The 22890-nt window shown below is 41.8% G+C and overlaps 1 protein-coding gene across 4 annotated transcripts in view; it reads left to right on the top strand.

Moving 5' to 3' along the window:
• Positions 1 to 130: 130 nt before the first annotated feature.
• The window catches only part of dip2a (DIP2 acetate--CoA ligase A), a 69392-nt gene continuing 46632 nt past the window's right edge, over positions 131 to 22890 (top strand). For 2 of the 4 annotated variants that reach the window (XM_088315492.1, XM_088315491.1), the window contains exon 1: positions 132 to 686. In XM_088315492.1, coding sequence (XP_088171618.1) covers positions 563 to 686 — 124 coding nt within the window. In that variant the 5' untranslated portion in view covers positions 132 to 562. Of the gene's footprint in view, positions 687 to 22890 lie in introns of all 4 variants that reach the window. The other 2 variants (XM_088315490.1, XM_088315493.1) reach the window with 2 other exon arrangements.

The following is a 22890-nucleotide window of genomic DNA, read 5'->3' as shown; positions in this document are numbered from 1 at the left end:
ATAAATCAAGCCACTCACTGTGGTCGAGGGCCCGATGCGTCATTTGATGGTACTTTTGAACCACCGATTGTATCCTCCAAGGCAGGTTGTTTGTGCAGTTCCTCAAGCGGCCTTATAGGGGGCAGTAACGTCCCACCAGGTTGACGCAGGTGTCCGCTGTTGCTAAGATCCGAAGGCGGCTGCGCGATAGGCGAGCCGAACGTTGAGTTGAATGAGTTCTCGCCCCAGTTGAAGTGAGGCAGTCGTCACCGCGGGACGCAGCCCGTGGCGCCGCGGGGGAAAGACAGCAGTCTCCCCACCACCACCAGATACTGAAGTGTGACCTCTCACGCGCTCAGCTGGCAACACGTAACCGCCACGCGTCTGCCAGCGTCACGGCTAGCCGTGCCATGTCATGACGCCACCGGAGATTTCCTGCACATCTGTCCGCTGTTACTTCGAGACGCACCCTGTTTTCTCACCGCACCGGTGACCGAAACCGCATTTCCCCCCGAGGATCTCGGCTCTTTTTGTTGCGCCCTAGGAAGCAAGCCTGTGGATAGATTTGTGCTTTTGGACCGTGATGGCCGAGAGAACCTCAGCCGGGCTGCTGACCGTGACTCTGGAGCCCACGCCGGCTGTCGCTATGACCCTGCCGGCGGAAGTCCGGGCCAAGTTGGCCGAGCTGGAGTTGGAGCTGTCCGAAGGTAACTCGAACGCTGTCATGTCATTTTAGTTTGCTTTTAAAGGTTCGTTATTTTATTGTCATGTTGACATATTGTAAGGAAAACATTTTATATTAGAACAAGCTCACTGAACACGTCGAGACAAAAATGTCACACAATATATCTGTCATCACATGGAAGAGCATTTAATTGTTCTGCGTGTCACTATACGTCGCTGGCATTGATTTTACAAATAGGCTGTGCGGTTTTTGGGTTAATGAAAGTGGATTACTTTCCCCACACCTGATGATTTCTATCAGCACACTTATAAATTATTTTCCCCAACATTTGTGGCACGCATTTTACGTCCTAAAAAGCTTACAATACACTAACAACAGAAAGTTACAAAATTGTTACAAAGTATAGAATACTAAATTGATGTAAATAATTTGTAGACAAGTCCAGTTGAAGGGCAATAGGGCATTAAATTGTTCTGCCTGTGATGTCACTGGCACACAGATGGACTAAAGTACATTTGTAGGAAATATGGAATTGTTTTAGGACCTTTTGACTATTTCCTACGGCACACTGGTTTGGAATCACTGGTTTCATAAATACTGGAACAGTCGCCAAAGTGTTTCTTGCTATTTTGACACACTTATATAGTTTGTTTCGGAAACTTTAGTCAGCCAAGGCACATGTTATTAACACCATAAAAAGTTTACGGCGCAACAAATCAAAGGCACACGGCCAAACAAAATTTGTCACACGTTTGTATAATGCTTTTCACACAGCTGTCACTCAATGTTGCTGGCCTAGATAGGTGAACGAAGTAGATGGGGATCATTGCTCAAGACTTTCCCTCAGGTGTGTCCTTTGTTGTGACGTGGGTGGAACAGCTTGGTCTGTGCTAATGTGTCCATGTGGTTCAGACGGCAGCTAACTTCAAGACAACAAAGAGAAGTTGACAGTCTTTGTATGTCACAAAGGCTTTGATAGTATTACATTAAGGTCCATTAGAGTTACTCAACCACTCGCACGTTGCAGTTTCCTTGCTTCAGTGGCGAAAGTGCCATTGTGTATTTGGAGCCAAGATTCCAACCCCATGAGCATGAAAAAAAAGAGCTGAGATTCAAACCCAAATCTTAGAACAGAAGGACAGTGAGCACTTAACCAAACCTTCGTAAACCGAGGGATCTTTTGTAATGTCATTTTGCCGCAAAAATGCTAAAGGCACATTTTCTTTACTCCGCTAATTCCAAAATACATACACACACAGGAACCTTAAAGTTCAGATTGGTCACTTTACCTTTGATTGGTCAGATTCATATCTGATGAACATGCTGAGCACGTGTGGCAGACGCACCTCACACATTTCATATTTTCACACTCAAAGCGTAAAAGTTGACTGCAATTGCCAGCTCTGCTCACCTTCCGACAAGTCAGTGGTAGCTTGCCCAACCACATACCACATTTTCAGAAATCGGCTGATTAAAGATGTCGCACTTGATATTACAAACTATCTCAAGTACAATTTTCACAATGTCGCCTTCAACTCATTGACTACCTGCCGAGTAAATAAAATGGATCTTTGACGTCTTTAGCCGTCAATGGCAGTAAATGAGATAACTCACTTAAAAACAATTGAACAGTTAACCAAAAGTAAAACACAAAATCCGAACGCTGCCACCAAGGCCGCTAATGGAACAGATGAGTGTCCAGCAAATCTATATCCGTCCAGTTTCCTCTTCCTGCTCTCCGCATGACACATCCTGCCTTACTTGAGCTCTGATAGCAGCACTTCCCTCTGCTTTCTTCCCATTCTCCTCCCGCTGCGGTTCTTTGGTCCGCCGCTCCCCACCTCCACGGCCTCCACGTTTCACCGTCGCTTGGAATAGACAGAGCGTTGTGTCGGAAAGCAGCTCGTTTATTTCCCGCCCTTGTCAATGAGCTCTTCTCACAGGCATGTTTGACACGTACTGTTGCATCTGTTTAGTATGCCTGAGCGTGTGCGGCTAACCTTTTGTAAAAGCGCAGGAACGCAGTATTATTCATGTGCCGGAATGAATGTCTCTCGTATGTTTTGCTAAGCAGTCTAGCGGCGGAAGCAGTCGCAGGGCACGATTCGGCAGCTTAGCCCGATAATATTTCAGTGTCAGCAGTCGAGACCTGCCGATGTGTGAAATAAACAATCTGTGCTCTCTTGATGGGGTTATGGAATATAGTGGCAGGAATTTAATGATATTTCCTCTCTGAGTTTTCACATGTTGCATCTCACAAGATGACCCCTGATCTTTATTAAAGGGACATAAGGAAAATATTGAACTTTTTAATAGCCTATATTGACCTTTTCACCGTGACGGCACACATACAGCCGGGTGACAGTGAAACACTCTCATGCATGTGTCGCCCCTGTTGCAATTTCAAAGCCAGAAGGTAAGCAGAGCTGCACTGAGTTTTGTTACATGCACAAATTAGCATTAACTAATGTTAGCTTTAGCTCATTAGCATAACATGTGCTTGATTGCTCAGTAAAGTTGTTGTTGACTATTTGTGTTTGGTGAGGAGGCGAAGTGCCGCATGCATAGGGTGTAATGTACGAAGTACTGGTCTCTGGTCAGTATTTTCTGCATGTTCTGCTCCTGCGGGTAGAAGCCACTTAAGTAGCAATGCTCAGGCTCCGCCTCGGTTGTCATAGTAACGAAAACCAGACTCATCAATGGCCTAGCCGTATATGGTGCGGATCATCCAGTCGCTCACCTGCATGAGACGGGTATGTCCCATGAGAAGTGCTAAATTCAGCAAGACAAGAAATAAGATGTGCGAAGTAGTCTGTAATTGTTGATCTTAGGGGCATTTTGATAAACATGTTACAGATAAGTTAGTAAAACACACAGGGAAGTGTGTTGAATTTTGAAAAAACAAACAAAAAAAAAACAATATGCCTATTGCCTCCTTTTAGAAAGGCAAATGTTCTTGTTTTTCTAGGCACAGCTCATGAGTTCCACCTCATAAATCCAGTTTTAGTTTTGATTGGCCGCCACCGGTATGACCAAATCCTTTAGTTGTTGGTTTTCTCCAAATCCCTCCCATCCCAAATACTACAGTCTAGAGAGGGCAGGGCGTGTGTTACTTCTCAGCTGATGTGTATGAGTGGTCCAAAGATGGGGTGGAAAGGAGGGCAAAAAGACAAATGAACCCCATTATGTCCTGCCGGGATGAAGGAGGAGGGCTTGTCTTGTCTGCTGGGAAATTCATAGTCTCTCCCTTGCTCATTCCTCACATGGTTTCTTCCCTTCTCTGTTAGTTCGCCGCACCCTCTGATCACAAACTTTGTTTCTTTATTTTTAAGTGTTGGGAAGATTTATGACTTTGTAAAAGTACAATTCCAAAATGTGTACTTTTTGAGAGGTTAATGATCTGCTCATAAAAGAAAAAAAGTCATTTGTTTTCGTTCAAGTAGAGGTGACCTAATCCCGATGGAAGTGAAGGGTTGACCTTATTGTGGATCAAGGAAGACAAATGATGCATCAGCCCCCCCCCCCAAAAAAAAAAAATGACAGTCCTCAGGTGTCCTAATAACATGGCTGTCATGTGCCCATCAAAATATCGAAAGAATCAAGCATTATAACAAAATAAATAATTACATTTGTGATTGGCTTGGCCTTGTATTTAATTGTCACCCACAGTCCGTTGAGAAAACAAAAGAATCAAAACAACAAAATATTCACATTGTGATTCACTCCTTTTTACACGCACATTAAAATGTGGTAATTCTTCACTGAATGTGAAGGTCAAAGGGCATAGCTGATTGTCATGGTGTTTTTGTATTTATTTATTTATTTTTTTAAATGCTCAGACCACTCCAGGGAGAGCAAGGCCGTACAACACGTTCTCTTTTCATGATCACTTTGTTCTCATAAGTCATGACGTGTAAACTTCAGCCTATTGATGAGCCAACCCAAGCATTTTAATGAATGCACTTTAAGAAATCTTCGTCCAGAGTTTTGGGTGCATGGAAGATGTGTGATTTGTTTTTTTGCTCCTGCTGGCTGGTAGGCTAAAGAGGGAAAGAATGTTGAGCCCCGGAGTGAGTGTTCTCTTTTTGCTGCCTTAAAGTCCAGTTGGCAGATGCCATTGTGTGTATAACAGCGGTGAATGTTACTGGAGACTCATGCATATTTTAAGGGTGTGCCTCTGAGCAGAGCGGAACTTCAAATTCTTGGGCTTACGTTAGGATTTTTTTTGTTGCACTGCACATGAAGGGATGACGCATGCTGTTATCATTCCGTATTAAAAGTATTTCTGCTATTTCTTTCACTTTGTGTTGTTTTTCAAAAAAATGAATTGCTCTTGGTTTTGAGCTAGTAAAGAACCAGAGGAGTTGTGGATTTGATTAAAGATGCAGCTTCAGGAATAATGTTTTAACATTCTCAGGTTGCCATTTTATGGCAATTTCCATTTTTTTTTTCCCGAAAGTGGTTAATAAATTCATGGAGAATTTAGAAACAAAACATATAACTTTTTTTAAAATTTCAATTTGCGTACTTGCAAATGCACCGGGAACAATGCACATTAAATTTGTTTTGAATTGGATTACGTGGGTTCCCGGTGCACTGGCTTTTATGGAAATAAAAGCGATGATGAGTTTTATTTTTTTTCTACACACACTGCTATTATTTTGAAGTGTATATAATTTCAGCTCTGACTGAAGGGTTTCACTCTTGACCAGCTGTGATTCTATTTTTTTAATGACGTGTTCCTGAAGGTAAACAATGGTGACTGGGCTCTTTGCCACTCCACATCCAATGATATCTGTTGTAATGGTTAAGTTGTTTGGCAATGAGGGAAAAAAGTTAATATTTTACTTGGTAAAGGTAACTATTTAAAAAAAAATGATTGTTCTGAATTTGTGTTTCAATGTGAGTGGCGTGACAAATACAATCAGTCTCCGTACATTTATGGTTCGGCATTCAAAGAATTGCTGCTTTGTTTTGGAACCTATCCTCAGCTATTCACTGAAAAACTCCTCAATTTGCTGTTTTTTGTTTTTATGCTTAGCCCAAAACAATAACACCATCTGGTGGCATTTTTGTGCCTATGATTTATGTTGAAGTCAGTTGAGGAGCTTTTGTTTCGACCAAAGTAGTCCTCTGCTGCCACCGTGTGGCATGTACAGGCAATTACTGTACAATGTAAACCTTTTTCCCGGAAGCGGACGTCAATTATTTCTGGAGTTTTGTTATCCAAAGCTGCTGTTCCATAGCGTGAAAGTACCTCAACTTTCATTGTTGCTGTTAGGGTGTTTTTGAGACTGAATCAATCTGGTTTCCCACAATCAACCAAATTCTTAACGACTACGATACCACATACCACGCTAATACAAAGAATTGTTGTTTTCTGCAACTCTGTTCACGCTTTAAGGCAAAGCAAATTTACTGAAGAGAACTGCAGCATTCTTTTACAAAAATACTGACATGGACCTTTTAATGAGAAGAACAGTAGAATGCTGTTGCCAGTCTCCAGCCGGGCCACCATCCTGTCCTTCCTGCCGCACACGCGTGAGCTTTCCAGCAACCATCAGGTCTTTAGTCACGCTCCACATGGGATGCTTTAAAAACAGAGAAAATGTGCAGTGACTTCTCAGATTTGCCGTATTTTTAGTGGACGTGGTTGCCAGGTACTGTGTCTGGTCCGGTGCCAGCGATGACACTGCGTGTGTCCTTGCTGTGAGAGATGCTGACTAAACAGACAACGTCGGCCTCATCAAGGACGTCAAAATCAGAATGCGCTGCGCTCTTCATTTTTCCTCACCTGCATGGCGTTCTGTTTGGCCTCGGTTAACTCCCCGCTGTCCCGTCTCACAGCCGAGTCCACGTCTTTGATCCCTGACCCCTCCTTGTGTCCATCTGGTTGAGAGTAGCATGGAAATTGGACTGTGTCGATGTACCACCCCCGCCCTCTTCATCAGCACCAAAACTCAATTTAGTATTTTTCTGCTTTCACAAGCAGTATGGCATTACACAACCACATAATAAGTTGCCCGATGCCAGCATCTGGTGCGACTTATAAAATTCTTGCTGGCCCGTGACAATCGTTGTCAGCACAGTAGGATGGGGTAAATTGTCGGCATATCCAAATTTTTTAAAATTTATTTATTTATTTAGTTTTGGCACCTGAGTCCAAGTCACTTCCTTTTGAATGTCTGATGAAACCCAAGTCCCAATCCGATACATAGAAATAGATTCTTTCTTCAGTCAACTAACCTTGTAATGCAACGTCTGGCCTCCTTTTTGGGTTAATATATGAACTAAGGCTGCACAATATCAAAAAATTATTGGAAAAAATATTGATACAGCAATAATGGCCTATGCAATATACATATCTGATAAAGATGTAATTTTTTTCTTATGGAATTATTATTCTAATTTTTTATTATGTTTTTATCTGTATTTGACCAGTCCGATGCAAACCCAAATTCTTATTATAATTAGCTAAGAACATATTGAGCTTGCTTATTTTGCCGTATGAAAATAAATCATTAGATAATAAAAATGTATTTTCCTTAAGTACATATTAAATATCGCAATAATTAATATTGCTTTTGTCAACATCCATATCGCATGTTTTTCTAATATAGTGCAGCCCTAATATGAGCAAATAGGTGCTATACAACCCGTCGTAAAAAGTTGCAGCTTGAAAAAAAAAAACGACAAGCATTTTACCAGACGAACTGGAAATGTTATACAGATTAGTTGAAAAAGTCGTGATGTGCTCAGCATTTTTCAGTCACGTGAACGCATCGGGGAGTAAACGAAGTGGGTGTCAAACCTCACACCTTGGTCTCGGCTCGGCTTTGTGTAATAACCTTTACACGCATTTGCCTTCTACTTGATGGTGAAAAATTGTCCCATTGACTTTGTCCCTCCCACACCACCAACCGTTGATGCTGAGCTCACCATGTTCACATCTCATATTTCTGCATTCATAAGCAGACAATATCGTACAGGAGAGCTGATGTGACAACATACACATATTGTCTTTCACACATGGGGAAGTTTTATGAATCACGGTCTCATGTGCAGTCACAGGAAGATTCACCACACCGGGTGGGCAAACTTTTTGATCGGTGGGCCACAATGAGTTCTAAAATTTGACAGAGGGGCCGGACCAGGAGCAGAGAGATGGAGTCTTTTTGTAACCTCACCTCATCGTAGAAAAAAAATACATTTAATTTTAAATGAAAGTGAACAAAAGCATTACAACAATATATGTCTTTGAAAAAACACAGTATTTAAAAAATAAAACATGAACAAGGTTTATTCATTTCATTTCTTTCCAAGTTCGGCGGGCCGGATTAAAATATTTAACGGGCCGCATGTGGCCCCCGGGCCGTAGTTTGCCCACGCCTACCTTAATGGTTCATCCCAAGTGTCGTATAATATTGCCTGACACAAGGGGAGGTAAATCCAGACTGGAATTCCTTTTGACTGAAAATATGAGGTTATTAATGTTTCATTAAAAGCAAAACTCATTTACTGCCATTGACGGCTAAAGACGTCAAAGATCCATTTTTTTTTTTTTTACTTGGCTGGTAGTGAATGAGATTAATTAATTCCACAGAGCTGGTGTGATTGTGCACTGGCCAGTGCCAACAACCCCTAATTAGCCTCTGTGGACCTTTAACAGGCAGCCGCTACATGGGTCAGTGTGCATAGCATGTCAGGACTCTGACCTCTAATGTGCGGTCAGCAGGGACTCAGCAAGTCTAAAAAGCCACATGTCCACTTTTTTTTATTTTATTTTTTTTGGGTCGCAAATTGTGTTTGCATATTTGCGGCTATGAAGAATCTCAGTTACTATCTCAACAATACATAAAGTGGAACCTCTGTAAAGCTGGATTTGAGCAGACGAAGAATATATCTGATCATTTTAGAATCAATTACCTTATCGATTATTTGACCGAGTAATCAGTTACTTTTGAATTCTGAAATAAACATTTAAATTGAAGTATAACCGATCTGAAGTTGTGAGATTTGCTGTCTTCCGCAATATATTAAGGTCTCCCGAGTTATCATGCATGATTACTTTCAGAATCCCACGATGTGTATCTATGAAGTCAGGTGTAAAAAAAAAAAAAAAAAAAAGTACAAACCCAAGACCAACATTTTTTTGTCTTGCTCACTGATCCTACGTCTAGGTTACTCAGGTGTGACGTGCTGATCAAAGACAAGTGAGGGCCTCTTGGAGTGCAGCGGGCCGCATAGTGCGCACCCGTGGTGGAAAATAAACAGAGCCCCCCCCCAAAAAAAATGTGTGGAATGTGATTGGATCTGTCAACTAAAGCGTGAGGAGAGGGGATTCCAAACTCCAAGCGCTGCTGGAAGGCACGGCGACACACGGCACGCACAGGCAAATAGTTCAAACTAGGCTAGGCCAGTATTTTATCACAAGTTATGGCCAAGTTTTTCCACTCCCGCCTTACTTCATCGCTTTAGGTCTCCCAGTAGAATGTGGGAGGGAGAGAATAGATTTTTTTTTTTTTGTGTGATCGTCGGTCCTTTTGAAGGCGCAAAACTTTCTAAACGTTTACGCCCTCGAAAAGCAGCTCTTCCTTGTCTCCAGAAACGTTTTCTAGTATGCAGCGTGTCACGACAAGTCAGGATGCCTCTAAAAAAAAAAAAAAAAAGTCAGAAATTAAAATTGACCTCTTTGCTATGTGTTTTACAAAACAAGACTTTATATACTTTAATTTATCCGGGAGTGCTTCGGTAGGTGCTGCTGTTTTGGTTAGTCCAAATGGCTTGAGCACTTATAATTAATGGCACTAATTTGCGGTTGAAAGCCATTTTTGACTCACCAAATGGGGCATGGCGTCTATTAGAGGCCAGTACGGCAATCAATCAGTTTAATCTTAAGTGTTTTTCATGAGCTCGGGAAATCTCTCTGAATGTCCTGAACTGTTTTTTTTTTTTTTTTCCCCCAAGCATGTTTTGTATTGAGACGACTAATTTAATCTGGAGTTGTCTCATAACTTCTTTTTAGATGTAGCTCCACTTCCCAAAAGCCGATGCCCCTGTTAACTCGTTCAGACTGAATCAGTGGAAGGCTAATTGCTTCACGGTGAGATTAATCAACATTCAGTTGTGCACAACCAAGAGAATTCTTCAAGGTCAGTCGGTTACCATCAAATCATTTTAGGGTTGTGCTTGGTGCTGCAGTCACGTTGTTGGTTAATTGCAGTTATTGCAATAAGAACACGTGTTGAAAAGAGGTTGCGATAAAGTGCCTGCTCTGCCATACGACATAACTGCCATTAAACGTCTATCGCCGTCAACAGTCCAACTTCCCGGTTAAACATCAACCCGGGCTGCACTGCAATTATCTCCCGTTGTGTTTCTGTGCAATAAGCCTTGACATTTTTCTTTGCCCTTATTGTTCATTTAGATCCTGACAGATTACTTTAGTCAGTTCGTTTTAATTTTAATTGGCGTTATGTTTTGGAAAGTTTAGTTGTCTGAATTCCGATCAACTCCATACACAATACACCTCGTATCATTTGGAGCTGAGAAAGAGATTTCCTCCAATCTTTTCCCGGCTTGTACTATGAATGCTCGGTCTTTCAAAGTCCCTGTTCAAGTATGTTTTCTCTGGCGCTTCCAGCCGAACACATGTTTTACTGATAAGGAGTTCAGGGAGAGGTGAGTGGTTGTTTTTGAATCTGACAACAGGTGAACTTTTTTTCCCTAAAATGACATGTAACGTACGAATGTGAACAAACGCTTGCAATGGTTGGTCCTCTTTGTACGTGCCAGGTGAGGTCATCGCCATGTGGCAAAGATCACGTGGGCTAGCCAGACCCTGATAATCTCTAATGAACTACATATGCCTTCGCTGAATGTTAACTTAATACAGGCTGTACAGGGAGCGACCAAAAAAAAAATGTGTTCATGCGTGGTGTACTTGTTAAGATTTCACAATGCGGTGTTCCAGTTTTGAAGTCCAACGTGGTTGAAGCGACGGTCACAAGGCCTTTTGTTGGAACGTCCGCAATGTTGATCAAACACTGGAGTTTTGTTTAAAGCTAAATATAGAGCTTTGAGTCTTCCCCCGCGGTTTTTGGAGCAGATTGGGTAAAATCACTCTTAACATTCTTCACATCCTATGCTAATCTGTCAGGATAATCTTAAAAGACATTAGATAACTTTATTTTTTTATTTATTTTTTTGCCAGAAGGGGAGAATTATTTTAAGAATCTGTTTGTGTGCACTGCGCTTTGAGTGTGGAATCTTGAGCACTCGGAGAGGAACCACGACACAATGTTAAAGGGTTATGTCGTCCAAAACAACACCGTCATGTTCCGACTGCCAGCATTCTTGACATACATGTGTCAGCTCTCACTCACATGTGGTTGATATTCATGGCCGCGGTCCTGTAACATGTTTGTGAGCCATTCCTTGGCTTTGAGTTCAGCTGCTGAATCCCTTGTCCACTCATTGCTGTGTCCATATCCCCCCGGGGGCTGGCCGGGCTCACGGATTCAACTTTTGGATATCCCCTCATTGGGAAGGCATGTGGGATTTTCCGACTTGGGTTATGAAGTCTCACCCAATCTTGTGAGTTTCCGTGAGCAGGTCCAGTTTCTGTACAGTTAGTAGTTTTTTTTTTTTCATCACTGTGATTGACCTTTAAGTCTACCATATTAGGCTGTATGGTAATCTGAAGTACAGAGTTGAAAATGAATTGTCTAAAATGCTCTGGTGTGATGAACGATTAGAATTCATGGAGTCCAGCCTTACCCGATTGATTATTTAATGATTGTATTGTGTATGTCAATATTTTTGTGCACGGAATGTTTAGCTTCCTCTGTCTGCTTAAAGCATTATCAGGGAGCCCTTACTCAGCTTTGTGTTCCTTGGCAGCGGTCGGCTGCACATACAGTATGAGTCCATGCGATCATACGTGCCGACCGCCCATGCACAAACGCACCGCCCTCCTTCCTGGTTCAAGCATGTTAATTGAATTGAGACTTTGTGGCTTTGGGCTTTGGCTCACGAGTGACAGCATAAGTGCAAAAGCAGACATTATGCTGTCCGTAGAACTGACCGGTTGATCAAGTTTGCAGCCTTTTTCCTGTACAGAATGGTGGTAGGTGTGGAGGTAATTCCCAACCAGGGTGCCGTGGCACATTAATGGGCCGTGAGAGATCATCAGGGGCACTGAAAAAAAAAAAAAAAAAATTTCTACCAAAGAATAGAATTGCTTGAATGCCTCACAAACAAACACAGATTAAAAGAACAAAACAAAGAAAGGATTCATCTAAAAATGATTAGTCATTATTTGCAACTATATCTTTGTTTGGTGGGCAAACATTTTGATTGGCAGGCCACAATGGGTTCAAAAATATGACCAAGGGGCCAGACCAGGAGCAGATTGATGGAGTGTTTTGGTAACCTCTCCTCATTGGAGAAAAAAATACATTTGATTTGAAATGAAAGTGGACAAAAGCATTCCAACAATATATATATTGAAAAACCACAGTATTTAGAAAATAAAACATTAACAAGGTTTATTCATTTCATTTTTTTTCAAATTCAGCGGGCCGGATTAAAATGTTTAACGGGCCATATGTGGCCCCCGGGCCGTAGTTTGCCCACGCCTGGTCTAGAAGATACATTTTAACGTGTGCATCCATCTAAACTGTTGCTATCCATACAAGTGATTAAGACTTGGTGTTGTTTCAAATGTAAAATGGTTTCCTTGGCTTGCAGGTTGGGAAACGATGGTTATGAGCACAAAGTTTATATTGCTGGCCAGAGGTTATTTTTTTCAAATTACTCTGCCCTAACCCGTCAAAAAAGATATTTTCCGATTTTCCAATATTTATTACTTCTCCATCTTCTGTGTAGGAGGTTCATCTTACCAGCCTGACTGATGGAAATTCAATTTCGGGTTGTTTGTATTTTGCTGAAGGTCTACACTCAGTTGAGTGGCATTATGGTTTAATGCGTAAATATTTACAACTGCCGTACAATTGTAAAAAAAATAACTATTGCGATTTATAAAGTTGACGTCAAGTGAAGGATGCCGAGTGTGTGTGCTTGGGAGGCGTGTCTCTTCACAAATAGGGCAAAATGCCACTCACTTGCACATTTTGATCTGATCTTTTATTATTCTTGTCGCCATGGCACGAGGAATGCAAAGGTTCGATGTATTTATTGAAAGGCATTTTTTTCTGGACTCGAATTTGCACAGCTGCCATGGCGTTTGACCGTCGGTTCCGCTGCACCAATAACAATTCGCGTGTGTTTTTGTAAACGAAATGTTCATTAGTCTGCCAAGTTAAAGTACATTTGCTGATTGTAGCAAATTCACTTGCTGTTGCATTGACAGACGAGGTTGTTTTTCTCCTTGACAGTTTGTTAGCTCCCCTGCTAATTTGTCGTTTGGCATTGTGGTTTGTCTACACGTGCAATTGGCAGTTTGGGAAAATGCTTAGGAATGTTTGTCGACTCATACGCATTATTATTCAAATGATAATCGTTGTGGAGCTTTGAATATCTCTTGAGGCTTCTGCAACAGACAGGCTTCTGGCAGGTTATTGTCCGTTTGACAGCTATGACTTGTGTATTTGCATGTTGTAATAACTCCTCGCAACAGTGGAAGTGCTCATACAGGTCCCGAGGCTGCGAGGTACTCCATCAAGAGTTATTGAGCTGCAGGAAATGTTGGCTGACCTGGAGGAACATTCCTGTTTGGTTTTACGCCGCAGATGTACTCGGGAATTGTTTCAAATGTTTCTTACCGACTGCCAAAACTTACCTTGCGTCACCTCATAACTGAGCCTGTGCTGCATTGTGATTAGTAGGGGCCCACATTTTTTTTTAAGTTGTATGTAAAAAAATAATTTCTTAATAGAGAGCATTAAGATTTCATTTTACCGATTTATACGTGTTGTTGTGTTTTCCTCAAATGAAGCGAAAGCTAATTTGACTTTTTGTGCCATTGTCAACATCCTTTAGTAGCGGACACGCGGCCCTCGGGCTATGACTGCTATGGGATAGGCCTGGTAAAGTCTCAGTGTCAGCTCAGGCACGGTACGAAAGGTGAAAAGACGAGAAAGTTGATCCCTAAAGTAATGCTGGCAAAGTATAAATCACTTCTAAAATGAATGAGAACTTCTCTGTGACATTTGGTCAGCTCTTTTTGATGATGTCAGCATTCGAGATTCTCATCTGATCCATCTGGTTTTGAAACTCATCATTCAGGCCATTTGTTGGTATTCTGCCCCGAGATAAAGACCTTACAATGTCTTTATCCCTGTTTTGACTGATGAGCCACAGGAACCAGAAGACTTCATTATATCGTTTACTTCCCGTTGACTTTTCTTTACATAAAAAAAAATGCAGTATGTGGAATTCTTTCATGCAAATGGTGCAGATCAAAGTTGTCTGTGGCTAGGTGATAACATGGTTTATACAGACATTGTCAAAATAGCTGTCCTGTAGCAGATTTGATATTATCCATTTCTTTGCACATGTTGAGGCGGTCTTGTTGAATCCAGACTGATGTGATTTGGCTGCACACAGATGTGGAGATTGAAGCTGTAAATAGCAGAAGGAGACATCATGACAGACTCGAGTTCGCACTCGTGAAGTGCTAAAATGAAATACTTTCTGGAACAGGCGTGGGCAAACTACGGCCCGGGGGCCACATGTGGCCCAATAAATTTTTTAATCCGGCCCGCCCAACTTGAAAAAAATTAAATGAATAAACTTCATTAATGTTTTATTTTCTAAATACTGTGACATAAAGACATAGATATTGTTGTAATGCTTTTGTTCACGTTCATTTAAAATTAAGTATTTTTTTTTCTCAGATGAGGTGAGGTGACCAAAACACTCCATCCATCGGCTCCTGGTCCGGCCCCTCTGTCAAATTTTAGAACCCATTGAGGACGGACAATCAAAAAGTTTGCCCACCCCTGATTTAGAATCAGGCCTCTTTCAAATTTGGTTTCAAATCTGATTCAATGTGTGCCTACTAAATGGGATGTAATGTAGAATTTCATTTTTATTTATTTTTATGTAGTATTTTATTTTTACTGCCCAGTGTAGTTGTTAACGTGCATTTTGAGTGATATTGAATGTAATAGTTCACTTGAATGTGCAGACACTCATGGGCACTTCGACTTAATGTATAAATTCAGTCATAGTCTTTTTCTTATTTGGAACTGAGAAGCTTTTTGATTAAATTTCCTAAATCTCACACTTCCCATTTGAGTACTTAACCACAAGCATTCACAAACAGTGCGGTTGACAAGCTATGACAGGAAATACCAATTTGTACTGCTCATTTGCACATGCTCTTTTATTTAATTAGGAGTAACCATTCATAAAGTCACTGGCAAATCAGCAGTTCCTGCCTCGTGTGACATGCCTCACTGAACCGTGCCCAGGTCGATCCGTGGTGTCGGTATACTTCCTGCTTGGAGAAGAGTTGGCGCGGCATTAAAGTCATATTGGAGGTGGCGATTGCTGCGAGGTAACCATAGGACAGTAAACAGCGTTATCAGGCCTGCTGCAGGAGGAAGTGTCACTCCACGGCTGAACGGTCAAACCGTGGCTCTTTGTGGGCTGCTATTTGTGACTACTGGACGTGATGTGGATATTGCCATATGTGGATATTTGCACAGATTATAAAATATGATGATCTTAGCATCTTTGATTTTACTCGTCTATGCAGTATGAATATCTTTTCATCAGGTACATTTGCAGGTGTTCCTAATAATGTGGCTGTATCCATCTGCTATGCCATTTGCAGTCACATGTTAGTTGGTTCAGATGGGCTTCACATGTACAACATTGTGGCTTGCTGCTTGCGTCCACGTGCTAAGGTCAGATGTGACCCGAACGGAGCCGCTGGCCTATTTAACCTCAGTCAGGGGCCATGAGTTTCAAAAGAGCTTAAGGCCTAAGGCTGACCTTTTATGGCTCGCCCACACAATTATAATACTCTAAGCCTTCTGCCACTTCATAGTGGGTGAATATGAGGCCAATGGGGATGCATAATCTTCCAGGGATGAACGGCTGTAGCTTTTGCAGTACAACCAATGAAGCAAAGGTCAACGAGGTCTCACCTTAAAGGCAGGTGGCTTCATGATATCCATTAGCAGCTTGTGTATGAAGCAGATGAGCCCATGATTAACTTTGAGGGGAAAGATTAATGGAACAATGTTATCATCAGATTAACATATTGTAACATTTACGAGAAAATTGTTGTCTTTTTTGTGTAAACCCCCTTTATGACACACGGAACTAAGCATACTTTAAAGTAAAAGACAGGATGGCAGGAAAGGGAAAAAATGTGTTCCTCCTCAGTAGTGTGTAGTCAAACATGACTAGAGATCTCCAGCCTGCTTTCATCCTGATGTCATCTAACATGTCTCTGACCTCAGCTAGCATCTTGTCTAGCAGCCAACGATATGGCCACCAGATGAGCATTAAAAAACAAAACAAAAAAAAACCTGCGTATAACGTCATTGGGCTAAGTTGCCGTACAAGGAAATAGTTGCAGTATTTTTCCAATGTATTTTACGCCTAAATAAGTGCTTGCAAAGCAGATGCAAACTGAAATTTTTTTTTGTTTTGGTTGCTTTAGCATTGTGTACGGTGCATGTCGCTTCCCTCGGCTCTTTTCCTTCCATCGTCACACCCCACCCCCGTCGCTCTTCCTGCCTTCTGCACGGTCCTGTTCCATTCACATTTCCTGTTGTGCTCATTGAATGATACTACAATAGTATCCACTTGGAATTGCTGTTGCTAGCCATTTTGTAGTTTTAATGTACAATCCAAACTTGAGCAGTGCTTCTCACGGTGTCCCTTAGCAAAAAAACAAAACAATTACTAATAATTTACGTTATAGTCACACTGCAAATCCGCTTCAACGATACTAACAGAGCCATAACGGAGGCAGCACAGCACCTGTGTCTAAGACTATGGTGTGATGTCGGGACTGGATGTAAAGTTACACTTTCCCCCCCCTTGTCGTGTTGAAAGCAGTTGTCACACCAGGCTCTTACATCATCTCATAACCGATTATCTGGGATGAGCGCATTGTTGTGCGAAAACTGGATATCCTGCTTTGCTGAGTTCTGTATAGACAAGAACTGGGCAAATAAATCAGATCTTCTGTTACGGCTCTGCGGGGTCTTTTCGCTATGCGAAAGGAGATATCTGAATATTCAGCTGTATTGCAATTTTTTTTTTCAATTGCTTTCAACAGGAGAGGAGATGTGAGTGTCAGGTGTTAAATGTCACACCACTGCCACAGGATTTCGGAATTTCCTTGCACCTAAGTGTCATCCTAACTCTGTTATGGCGAGGAGGAACAGAGGTTGGGAGAGAGAGAGAGAGGCAGAGAGAGAGAGAGGCAGAGATTAAAAATGGATTGATAGACGAATGTAAAATATACTCCGTCATTTTTATATACAATCCCACTTCGTAGCTGCTATATAGGGATAAAACATGACTGACAGTTAAAGGTACTGAGCGCACGAATGTATGTTGAAATGTAATCCTTCTCGGACCATTTCCGTCATCAGACATTAACGATGTATTGGGAAGACGATAATACCAACAGAGTGGGAACAACTCAGGTTTGAAAGGGATTTGCAAAGTAAGGTGCATGCTATTTAGGTTATGTATATAATCTAGAGAATCAGGGTGGATTAGGGGGCCTGGATTAGAAGATATTGTATGTTCACGCCGTCTTTGTTATTGAGATTAGGTCACTCATATCTGCTCTGGTATAATTTACATTGTTAACAAAAAAAAGTGAAGCGCTCCCCTTCTGCATTTATATACTGTATTTGGGTATGCGGTATGAAATCTTCCATGAAGGGAGCGTTGATTCCACAGGCTGTGCTCCCACTTTCCTCGTTGAGGGGAGATACGGGGGCGGGGGGGTCCAGAACAAACACACAACCGGCTTTGCAGGTTCGCAAAACAAACACAACCTACATTGTTATCTGGAGTCCATGCTTGCCTGCTGGGTGAGGGTTTTGGAGAAACGGGCCTCCTCCCCTACGACAATACACTCTTAATTTTTTCTTTCGACACTCCCTGTGGTGTCTGCTTTTGTGAAGCACATTGAGTTGTCTTGTGTATGAAATGAATCCTTGGATGATTGCACTAAAGTTGTGTGAACTTTGATGATCTCAGTAAAGCACTATTAGACATATGTAAGTCTAGCCGTGTGTACACTTTACATTTTAGCCATGAACTCGCTTTGCATTTGTGAAGGTTTTGCATAGTGTGCGCTTGGAAGCAGTTGTCGACTTGAGTGACAGCTGGCAGTTGGGAAATGGACAAGATATTCCTCTTCTAACCGCTCCTTTACGCAGAGGCAGCCAGGATGGAATAGTTTGGATTTGAAAACGCCAATTGGGCGGCGTGTAAATGTCGCAAGTTGTTGTGACTGCGCCGACATAAGCCACGTGGGCAGCAGCTGTACACGCACACAGCCCACAACAAACGCACAAAACATTGGGCAAACGATCTGCAACAGGCCATGCATCAGTTCAGGGAAGATGTGACACATACATTTTTAAAACGCATCGAAAACAGCAATTACCAGGACAGCTGTTTCCTGTGTGGAACACGCAAATCGAGGCAGCGTGTGTGTGTGCGCACGTGTGATCAGTGCTGGGTAAACTTTTGTGCTCTCTGGCCCCATTTGATTTGTAAAATGGACAAGTGGGCTTTATGAGATTAAAATGAGCATGCAAAATTTGTGATTTAAAAAAAAAAATCAGAATAGTTATAATTAATGAAACGATTATTTATGAAATGAGAAAATCACTCTGAGGAATCATTAATCAATACATTTTAACTAATCATGCGTGGATGCCTGCATCTAACTTTAGAAGCGGTATTATTGTGATTCAAAGTCTTTGGACTATTGAAACCGTAAACTATGGCCTGTATTATCAGAATGTTTTGAAATATTTTTCATTTTCACTGCACAATACTTACCACGGTCTTCTTTAAAAAAAATCTTGAATGTGTAAATCACTTCCAAAAACTAACACTAAAGCTAACAAACCCGCCATGAAAACGAATTAAAACTAATAAAATTTTAAAAAGACAATACTCAAAACAGAATACTAATTATAATAAAAATTCCTTAACTATAATAACTAATAACTCGGGTGCTAACTCAATGAATCAGTTAGAATGAACATGAGGACCTACAGTAAGATAAGGAAAATGGCCAAAACGTTTTCATAATTTATTTTTTAATGAGTCACAATTATGAAAGCCAAGCACTCGAGTTCCCGAACAACACTTTCACAGATTGAAACAATACAAGGAGATTAACAAAGCGTGACGGTTTTTCTGGGATGCATCAGGCATGGTTTATGGTTGGGATCAGCTGGTTTCTTGTCATGGTTGATTTATGAATTTATAATCCCACTCTAGATATAACTACTGTGCGTTCAGTTAGACGTTAACATAATTCGATTGACGCATGTGGCCCTACTTTAAGGGCCCTTTCAGGGTAGAATGCAGCACATGATATTTTTTTTATTTTAAACAACTTATTTCTGCCTTCATCTAGAAAGTTGTGTGTTTTATTGTGGGGCAAACCATGCATTGGTCGTCGTCAGTCGGTCGAATTCCACTTAACGACAAACGAGCTTTCTCGCATGTACCCCATTGGACTGTATAGAATTGTCAGTGAACCAAAGATGCGTGTTTTTGAAATGTTGGTGGAAGCTGGAGAATCAGGAGAAAACCCACACAAGGTGTGTTTGATCCCTTAATGCTTACAACAACAAAGAAGTGAATTCCAGGCAGAACATTTTTACAATACTTTGTCCTTTAGTATTTAACTTTAAAAAGGGAAGAATCTACAAGTGCAAAAACATGCTCGTGCTCTCTCGCTCTCTCTCTCTCTTGCTCTTGCTCTCTCCCTCTCACTCTCACTCACTTTGTGTGTGTGTGTGTGTGTGTGTGTGTGTGTCTCTCTCGCTCTCTCTCTCTGTGTCTCTCACTCTCTGTCTATCTCTCTGACTCGCTCTCTCTCTCTCTCTGTGTCTCTGTCTCTCTCTCTGTGTGCATCTCTCTCTCTCTCACTCTGTCTCTCTCTCTCTCTCTCTCTCTCACTCTGTCTCTCTGTCTCTCTCGCTCTCTCTCTCTGTGTCTCTCACTCTCTGTCTATCTCTCTGACTCTCTCTCTCTCTCTCTCTCTGTGTCTCTGTCTCTCTCTCTGTGTGCATCTCTCTCTCTCTCTCACTCTGTCTCTCTGTCTCTCTCGCTCTCTCTCTCTGTGTCTCTCACTCTGTCTCTCTGACTCTCTCTCTCTCTCTCTGTGTCTCTGTCTCTCTCTCTCTCTCACTCTGTCTCTCTCGCTCTCTCTCTCTGTGTCTCTCACTCTCTGTCTATCTCTCTGACTCTCTCTCTCTCTCTGTGTGTCTCTGTGTCTCTCTCTGTGCATCTCTCTCTCTCACTCTGTCTCTCTCTCTGTCTCTCTCTGTGTGTCCCTCTCTCTCAGCCAGCTTCCTCCACTATGTCCCGCACTGCTTCTACTGGCGTTGTCGCAGTTTCCCCTAACGCAGTTTATCCTCTTTGCCATGAATGTGCACACATTCATCCTTTATCACTAATGAAATGTGCACTCCATGGAATTCTCCCTCCCGCAAGAAAATGTTTCTAGAAATGATTGAAACTGGCCTTTGTCTTGCCAACTCCCACAAAGATATTCAAGAATGACATGGAAACGGGAATCCTTAACAGGCGAAGAAGACCAGTGCAGGGTTAAGATAAGTGGAAAGCAGAAAGGGAGGGATGAAGGGAACGCAATAGATCTGTTTTTTTTTAACATCCAACATGTAGGAGGGGATTGGCCTCGCAGGGCTCATAAACAAAGACAGCGAGCTGTCTTTGTTCATTTCCACCCATTTGTAAATCCAATTTCTATCGTTGCATTTGTACTCTTTTTTTTTTTTTTCTCCCTTCCTTGGTCCCACACAAGCTTTCTCATTTGCTTTTACCCACCTCCTCTTCCTCTGTCAGTGACACTAGATCTGCCATGCTTCTGCTACAATGCGTTGCTTATTAGTTATTGTCTCTATTGAATTTCCACGAACAGCTGAGGTGACAAGAGGTCAGGACCTTTCCGTCGTCTCTTTCCTATGGTAATCCATAGATACTTTTCCTCCTCATGCTCCACCTAGGTCAAACGTTTTTCCTGAGAAGGTACACACCTTCTAGAACAATACATGCACATGGTCGTCCAATGAGATTGTGTGTTTTAAATGTTTCGTCCATGAAACCTTTGAGTAGATGAGCGGCTTTTCTTGTTTTGTTTGCTTCGTCTATTTTTAAGAGACAGACACTCCGCCTTTTAGGTGGCATTCAAGATGTTGTGTTAAAAATACTAATGTTCGATTGGCTATGATTCAGTTTTGTTCAGGATCAATATGCACATTGGAACCTTTGCCGTGTAGAGTGCACCGACAAATGACAGGATTTAACGTGGATCGTAATTCAAGTACCGTAGAATGAAAAGAAACGTCCCGGAATTAAGTGCGAACCTAGCTGTGGCTCAACCTCCCGAGTGGCCATGCAACCATGTGACCACATCACAAGAAAAACACTGATGATTGGTCAACTGGCCCACTGCCGGCTGCTACAGTATTTGTTTGCTTGTGTCATTCCCCTGATGATTTTATTCGAAACGCACCACTTGACATTTGGCAGCTTTCCTCTTTGCCACAAAGAATTCATTACACTCTTTTAGACAAATCAATCTTTTCAGCTCTGGCACCTCCCCTCCTTCTAGTTTCTGTCATCTTCATGACTAGAAACCCGTCCGTCAGGTGGAACTTGTCTGTGTGGGTTTCGTTTGACTCATTGTTTTCATAAATATTAAGCTTTCTTATTTGAATCTTTTTCATTGCGCGTTGGTGATGAACTAGCCGGAACATCTTCTTTAGGCTATCAGACGTTTGTGACAGTAGATGAATTAATGGATGAATTAATAGATGTTGGAGTGGTTTACGCCAAAAAATAACTCCACATTTGCAGTGGCCTCGGTGAATGCATGAATCAATATTGAGAGGCTGGCTGACCTGGCCTGACAAGATGACAGTCTGCCTTTAATGTAATTCCACTCTGGTGAATCTTGAAATTGAATCAACTGAACGGCCGGGGGCTGCAGGGTGAGGTTGAGGGACTGAATCTCAGCTCCAGCCTTGCTGTGTAGAGTTTGTATGTTTTCCCCGTGCTTTCTCCCGAATGCAATCGCTTCCTCCCACATTCCAAAAACTTGCACGTTACGTTCATTCAAGACTTTTAAATTGTTCTTGGGTGTAGGTGGGTTGTAATTGCGGGCCCTTCAATTGGCTTGTGACCAGGTCAGGGTGTACCCCACCTGTCACTCAAAATGAATTCAAAATCATTTGGGATGGACTCCAGCTCCCCCGTGACCTTGAATGGATGAACAGCCAAGCGTCAAAACCGATCCAATTGAATGTTTTGCTTGACATGGATATCATATTTCCTCAAATAGTAACCAGAACTGTTTAGTTGCTCAACTTTGCAGCTTACCTTGCATTTAGGGCGACTGTAATACTGTTGAATTTCCCAAGAGTCGAGCAGTTTGGATTTGATTTTTTGCACCAACAGCAGTTTTTGGGAGGAAGTCAAAGCACCTGAGAAAGCCCATAAAAACAAGGGGGAACGTGCGAACGGCACACGATTCCAACCACGAGACTCAGAATGGTCGGGCAGACTTACTGACCAGTACAGTAACCTCAAACTTAATTAATTCTTCCCACACCAATAAAACACCACTCAGTGAGAGTTTCACTCTATAAACACCTCGGTATTCCCTCGCATGCCAGGCACCTTCAAAGGGTGTGCCGTTTTATTTGTTTTTGTTTGATTTAGTTCAATACAGTGGTTGAAGCCTAAAGTTTTATGACAGTTAAAAATGTTTAATATTAAAAAAAAAAAAAAGTTGGAGGCATTTTAAGGTATATTTTAGGCGGAAGGTTACATTGTATCGCTTTTGGCTCTTTCCACTAGATTAGCTGGCCGTTTCCTGAATAAATCCATCATCTTTTGGTGGTGTCTTTTTGTTTGTTCTGCAGCCGTTCACTTTTTAGCGTATGCATATGTGTGCATTTTGGACAAATAATTCAGCGTGTGTGTGTGTGTGTGTGTGTGTGTGTGTGTCC

Source organism: Idiotropiscis lumnitzeri, chromosome 14 (genome assembly GCF_059441095.1).
Source record: "Idiotropiscis lumnitzeri isolate Australia: NSW breed Sydney's pygmy pipehorse chromosome 14, RoL_Ilum_1.0, whole genome shotgun sequence".
Classification (NCBI taxonomy): Eukaryota; Metazoa; Chordata; class Actinopteri; order Syngnathiformes; family Syngnathidae; genus Idiotropiscis; species Idiotropiscis lumnitzeri.
Note: the sequence above shows the minus strand (reverse complement) of the source record. Positions and strands in the feature narration are given on the sequence as shown.